We start from the raw sequence: 6,394 nt of genomic DNA, 5'->3' as shown, positions 1-6,394 counted from the left end.
AGAGTATTTTGGAATTTTTGTGTTGGCTGTAGATGAATAATGATTAATACGAATTTATGTGCATGCACGTATGTACACACAATGGAAAACATACATAATAAAAAACACTTGCAAAAAACAAGAAAGGCTTCTAGAATAGAATAGAATGAGATATGTCTTTGAGTCTTTAGAAATAGTTTATAAGTTAAAAATATAAGACACAGCATGTGGAAGGTAAATTAAGTCAGTTGGAACCATTTTTGCAGCTTACTGGAAAGTACCCTGTGTACAGGCAGCCTCTGACCCAAGTGTCGTTGGCTTATATTGCTCGTGTTTATGGACAGGGCAGTAGAGCTAATTACTTCTTAGCCACCAATGGGGACTGAGTTGGATTTGGTAGTAGAGGAGAGGTGGGTAGTGGTCTTCAGGATTCTGTTTCTGTGAGGCCTTCTCTTTAAGCAAGTCATTTCTCCTCTAGGCCTCAGCATTCTCATGCTTGTATTGAAAAGGCCACCATAGATTGAAAGTCTTTGCAGGTGCTCAACAGAGTTCTGGGGCTTGCTAAGTTGGGGTGAAGGCAGCAGTCTGATTCCTACTATTCATCCAACCAGAATAATTTCACATTGGCGAATCTCAGCTCTTTTTCGCTATGTATAACAAGCTTTGAGAGAAGAGGTTGGTTCTCTTAAGACACAAGCTTAGATCCTTCAGAGATGATGGTCACTGTGGACCAGTCTGGGTACCAAAGATTGTTGAAATCTCACCTGGAGACAGATGTGGTGAGACTTTAGGGGTTGGCACCTTTGGGCTTCTTTTGTATATATATCTGGTGTAAGCTCCGCTTCTGTCATCTCTTAGTTCTGTGGCTCCAGGGTAATTCTCTAACTTCTCTGAGCATCTGTTTCTATAGTTTTAATGGGGCAAACTATGAGGTTTAATAATGTCACCTAGGCTGTGTCATTCTTTGTGATCTGTGAAAGGTGATCACTGGCTGACAGCTGAGTAGGTTTTGAGGTTTCCAAGACTATCGCTGATGACATAACAGAAGTTGGAAGTTGTTTCCCTGTGATTCATATCTACAAAATCTTCCAGGTTAGAGAAGCAATCTGCATTTGCTCTTCTTTGAATATTGCATGGGGCCCAGTTTATCTTTGCCATCAATATTAAAAAATTATAAATAACTTCAAGGGATATACTAAATTATTCTCATTTCCCAGATTAAAAAAATGGTGATGTCTATGATCATTTGAAAAATCAGAGGTTGGTTGAAAAATGGTTAATAGTGATGGCTAATCTCTGCTGTCAACAAGACAAGGTCCGGGATCAGCTATGTGACAATTCTTTAGATATGTCTGTGAGGAAGTTCCCAATATAGTTTAACTGAGGAGGAAAGGCCTACCTTGACGTAGACAGCACCGACTATGGGCTAGGAAGAACGTGAACTGAGCACAGACATTCATCTCTCTGCTTCCTGACAGCTGATGCAATGTGACCAGCGACCTCATGCTCCTGCCTCAGGCTCTACCCTCAAATTGTGAGCCCAAATACGTCCTTCTTTTCTAGAGTTACGTCTCGACAGATATTTTGTTGTTGTAGCAATGAAAAAATAACTAACGCAAGAAGGAACATCTTTAAGGTGGATTTTAACGTCCCTGGGTTGAAAGCACACAGTCTGATGCGCCTCATCAGGCCCAAACCAGTTTCCTGGCCTTTCGGAGTCATCTGGGTTCTCCTGGGGTCTCTGTTATGCAGGCTGTCCCCTATCACATGTGGCAGACAGCTCTGTCTATAAGAATGTGTGGGAAGTGACTGAGGGATGGAAAGTCGATGCTGACATCCTCTGAGGTTTGAGTAGGTCACCTGCTGCACAGATCTTTGTGGACAATGAACAGTGCCTTGGGAGTCTGTGTCGTGATGTGATAATGGGGGAGGGGGGGAGGACACACAGTAGTCCAGGAAATGGGCAATGGGGGTGAGAGGGAAGTGGGAACTCCACCATTGAGCAACATACCCCTCCCAGTGTGTCTAATTAATTTGTTTGGCATGGATTAAAGCAATGGCTTCTTCCTGGATTCTGGGGTTAAGGCAGCGGGCCCTGGAATATACAAAGGAATGTTCATAAAAATAAAAAGCAACTCTGCTTTACTTCCCCAAATTTAATTTTGTGTCATGTAGGTGGATGAACAGTACACCCTGTTTTGTAGGCCACTTTACTCATTGAGCACAACTCTTAGACCTCTTCCTGTGACTGTAAATGTCACCACATCTCCCTTGTTTATTTAGCCTGTTTCCAAGGCCACTGCAATTGGGTCCATAGAAACGCTAGGTTAGGTGGGGCTTTCATAGTGCATCCCACAGAACTAACACCTGGGAGTCCAATATTTAATCAACATAGAGTAGCTCTGAGAGTAGGAAGTGCAGCCCTAGGTCTCAACCTCACCCTTGGTGACTCTCCAGGAGCTGTTCTGACCTCAGGTGCTGATAGCAGGTCCCTTTCTGACAACCCATGAGGTTACTCTGAGAGAGACAATGATGATCCTATACCAATGATTCTCAACCAGTGGGTCTTGAACCCCTAGCAAGCTTCTATCTCTAAAAATATTCACATTTCAATTCATAACAGTAGCAAAATTACAGTTATAAAGCAGCAACAAAAATAATTTTATGGTTGAGAGTTACAGCAAAGTGAAGAACTGTATTAAAGGGTCACAGCATTAGGAAGGTTGAGAACCACCACTCTAGACCCAGCTTCTTTGATTGTGGGTACTTATGGCATGTGGGAGGGGTCACACAATGGAATGTGAGGGTTGTGGAAAATGCACCAAGAGTAAAAGGTTTCTGAACATGTAATATCAAAATCTAATTTAAACCAAACACCTACCAAATTTAAGAGTTGTTTTCTGGAAGTTCTGCTTGTGCTCATGGAGTCTCCCAGCACAGTCAGTCACACAATGCCAGTAAACACAGTCTGAAAAAGCATCAGACACAAGACTATGCCACAGACGGCAGTGCTTTGTACAATACACCCAAAGTCTTCTGTTCTTTTGGAAATGTAATGGGTTAGTTACAGATAACAAAGACAATGTTTTTCTACCATCATGCCTCAGCATGTATTAAATTTGTAAACCTATGGATTGCATTGTGTTAGAATGTTTAGAAATGTCTGAGAGACACATGGTTGTCAGGGTGAGGAGCATCTTCACCCATGCAGTGTTCAGCCTTGATTCTGGCATCTGCATCACACTCTGAAGGCTCAGGGAACAGTGTGAAAAGAAAACAGAAGGACTGTAAGAGTTAGAGTTCCTGAGTGACCACAAGGAAAGAGTGTTTTCTGGATACAACAGAGCAGTTGCACCTACAGACTCACAGAAATCGTGACAGCATGCACAATGCTTGCACCATATCAAGCCAGACAAAATGACAACATGGATAGGGAACAGTCCATCCTTATCTAAGGAGCTATTGGTAACTGATAGCTGCAGAGAGAGGGACGATCAGTTTTCTTTAAAGAAACGGGTCCTGGTATATCAACCATGATCCAGTGCATGCTTAAACACCCAAGAGCATATGGGTAGTGCAAATCTGCCTCAACAGTTTTGAGAGAGAGAAAGAGAGAGAGAGAGAGAGAGAGAGAGAGAGAGAGAGAGAGAGAGAGAGAGAGAGAGAGAAAGAAAGAAAGAAAGAAAAGAGGTCACAAAATTGGAGGAGGGGAGGAGGAAGGGGTAGTGAATCTGGGAGAAGGTGTGGGAAGATGAGGTGACTATGATCAAACTACATTGTATGAAATTCTCAATGAATTAACTAAAAATTGCTGTTTGAATTGCTGATTTGAGTTCTATCAAAAGGTTATTACATGTATTTCATCTTGGGATTAAGACAGCATTCCCAGCCATTTCTGAAATAGCCCCAAACCTACTTCGGCTACATAGTTATGCTAAGCACTGTTCTCAGCATGGCTGATCATATTATAAAAAGTAATTACTGAGCAGTTCAGAAGAGTTGAAGATGCTTCCCATTCTCCAACATCACTCACCCACGATTTAACCCTTTATGTAAAAGTAACAATCACATCCTTCTCAGTATGCAGACTCAATCTCTTTAATAAATAGTAAAATGGTAGATATGCCAAAGACAAAGTTTATTTTGTCTTGAAATAAACTTCTCTATGATCTATTGATAAATGTTTGATGTGAATATCTATTTTAAATACCTGTATACCCAAGGACATGTAAATATTTCTTGGGTGAAAAGGGATTTCCAGAAGAAAGTTTTAAGAAGTCTTGATCTAAGGAGTATTTGTATGTGTGCAGGTATGTCACGATGACCCAGAAGACACTTGAGTAGTGTTAGGGGTTCAAAGGGTTAATGGCGGCCTCTAAAGGAGCCTGTTCCAGGGATGCCCAGGTTACTTGATGGTATCTCCAGAACTGCACCAGGGCCTGAGTCAGTTTTGACCGTCCCCACTTTTATTTCTGTTTGTCTACTTACTATGGATTTTTTTTTGTCTTTTAAGTGAAGAAATCCAAGCATTTATTTAAGCCAGCAGTCAAACTGGTCACTTAAAATAACAGTACATCATGTCCAAGTCCAAAAATACTACCCAGTATAAGGAGCAAGCAGGGGAAATTGGTCAGAGGAGGCTGACGACATTTAACAGGGCACTGGAACCCCTGTGCTTTGATCCCTCCTCTTCCAGACACGGGGCAGGAGCCCAGTGCCTTCTGTTTGTCTTGATTAAAGTCAGCCTCCACCTTCCCCAGAGCCCCTCTGCCCTTCTGGGGACACAGGCTGCATTCAGCACCAGCTGCTCTGCCCAGGCCCAGCGCACACTTTATGAAAGGCGTTTCCCATTTGGATTGAACAGGCGCTGTGTTTGTGTGTGAGGGAGAAAATGAATCACTGTAACATGGGGTTACGATTTGGGGTGTTGTGTTTGTCCCATGCAAGTACGTAAACACGGCAGAACTCTCTGGAAACACTAGGGGCAGGCACAGAGACAGGAGTGATTCGGTGGCCCCAATAGTGGGGCACATTTTCCACATGTCGGACCCCTCTGGGTTCTGCCCTCTCTCAGCGTTCTCCAAGCACACACGGGAAAGGCTGAGGTTTTTTGCATTTCAGTCTGTGGTCCGGGAAGAGGCATAGGATCTGAGGGTTCCCTCCAGTCCAGTGAAACACTCAACTCTCTTCACAGGGAGGCCAGAGTTGGAAGAGACCGTTGTGAAACGTTAAAGATTTTCTGGCAGTAGGAAAGGGATTTTTTTTTTTCTTTTCCTCCCTCCCTGCAGAGGAAAAACAGTTCTAAGGAAAGAGTCACTTTGTAGTTGTAACTCCCATTCAAAGACTCCCAGCCAGAGAAGCTGCGGATCCCTGTGCTTCTTGCGTGGTCTGTCGGAGACTGTCACCAGCCACACTGCTCATGAGTTTACCCAGGACCATCTTCTCCAAGAGGGAGGCCGGTAAGTGCAGCCTCTTCCTATCTGTCTCTGGGGACTTGAAGGGGCCTGATCTTTTTGGACATCTTTCCGGAGGGATGGGAGAGCCGTTTTCCTTACTTGGTGCAGCCTGTGTGTGACTATGTGCACATGTGTGCTGGGAGTGTTTGTCCTTGTAAGGGGTTGGCTGGCTCTCGCTCTCTATGTACTGGGCAGAGAGGTGAAGTGCACATCACAGGAGCTACCCCCTCCCTAAGAGGGTGAGCACACCTGGCCTCCTCTGTGGCTGTTGCTGGCAAGGAGGAGCGGGGCTATCCATGTTCAATGCTGAAGCTGTCAGGGTCCCCACAACAAAGGCGGAATATAAGATGGAAATGTGAAGTAGGGTAGGACAGTAGAGCAGTTGGGGACCTCTCAAGTCTGGACTCAGGGTCTTGGGTGCCCTGGCTGGAAGCCCTGCCTTCCTTGCAGGTACAGTTCATGAGATGATGTCATTTCTTATGACAGCGCCCTGCGTGTGCTCCAGAAACAGACGCAAACGGGCTCTGGGCAGACAAGGTTAATCCTTCTGCCCAACAGTGAAAGTCAGTGCTGGCAAAACTTGGGTTCAGCCTTAACTTGGGCAAATGGAATGTACACATGGTTTCCTGTAAAAAGGAGAGTGAGGCAAGTCAAAAAGCACAGCCCGACTTTTCCAGCTCCAGGAAGATATGGGTAAAACTCTCGAGTTCTTTTGATTCGAGCTCACAAAACCCTCTGAATTTAGAGGGAAAGCAGGAGGGTAGGCCACCACCCAACCAGGGGTGTGGTGTGTGTGGCTCTAAGAGGAGCTGCCTTCCTAATCGTGAAAAAGGTGTTCACTGTTGCTATGGTTCAGTTTCCTCCTTCTGAGATCAGGGATAATCCATTCCTGCCTCACAAGGTGAGAGAAACAGAACTCAGTCTGTGAGTGTCCTGAACAGCATGGATATAGCAGTATG

General features: G+C 44.4%; 1 protein-coding gene across 1 annotated transcript in view; it reads left to right on the top strand.

Annotated features, from left to right (window-relative positions):
* Positions 1 to 4,883: 4,883 nt before the first annotated feature.
* Il16 (interleukin 16) overlaps positions 4,884 to 6,394 on the top strand; it is a 139,928-nt gene continuing 138,417 nt past the window's right edge. Inside the window, exon 1 of the mRNA XM_076937108.1 lies at positions 4,884 to 5,438. Within this exon, the coding sequence (XP_076793223.1) occupies positions 5,399 to 5,438 (40 nt within the window). The 5' untranslated portion in view covers positions 4,884 to 5,398. The remainder of the gene's footprint in view (positions 5,439 to 6,394) is intronic.

This window comes from Arvicanthis niloticus, chromosome 1 (assembly GCF_011762505.2).
Source record: "Arvicanthis niloticus isolate mArvNil1 chromosome 1, mArvNil1.pat.X, whole genome shotgun sequence".
Lineage (NCBI taxonomy): Eukaryota > Metazoa > Chordata > Mammalia > Rodentia > Muridae > Arvicanthis > Arvicanthis niloticus.
This window is presented reverse-complemented; position numbering and strand designations above follow the sequence as displayed.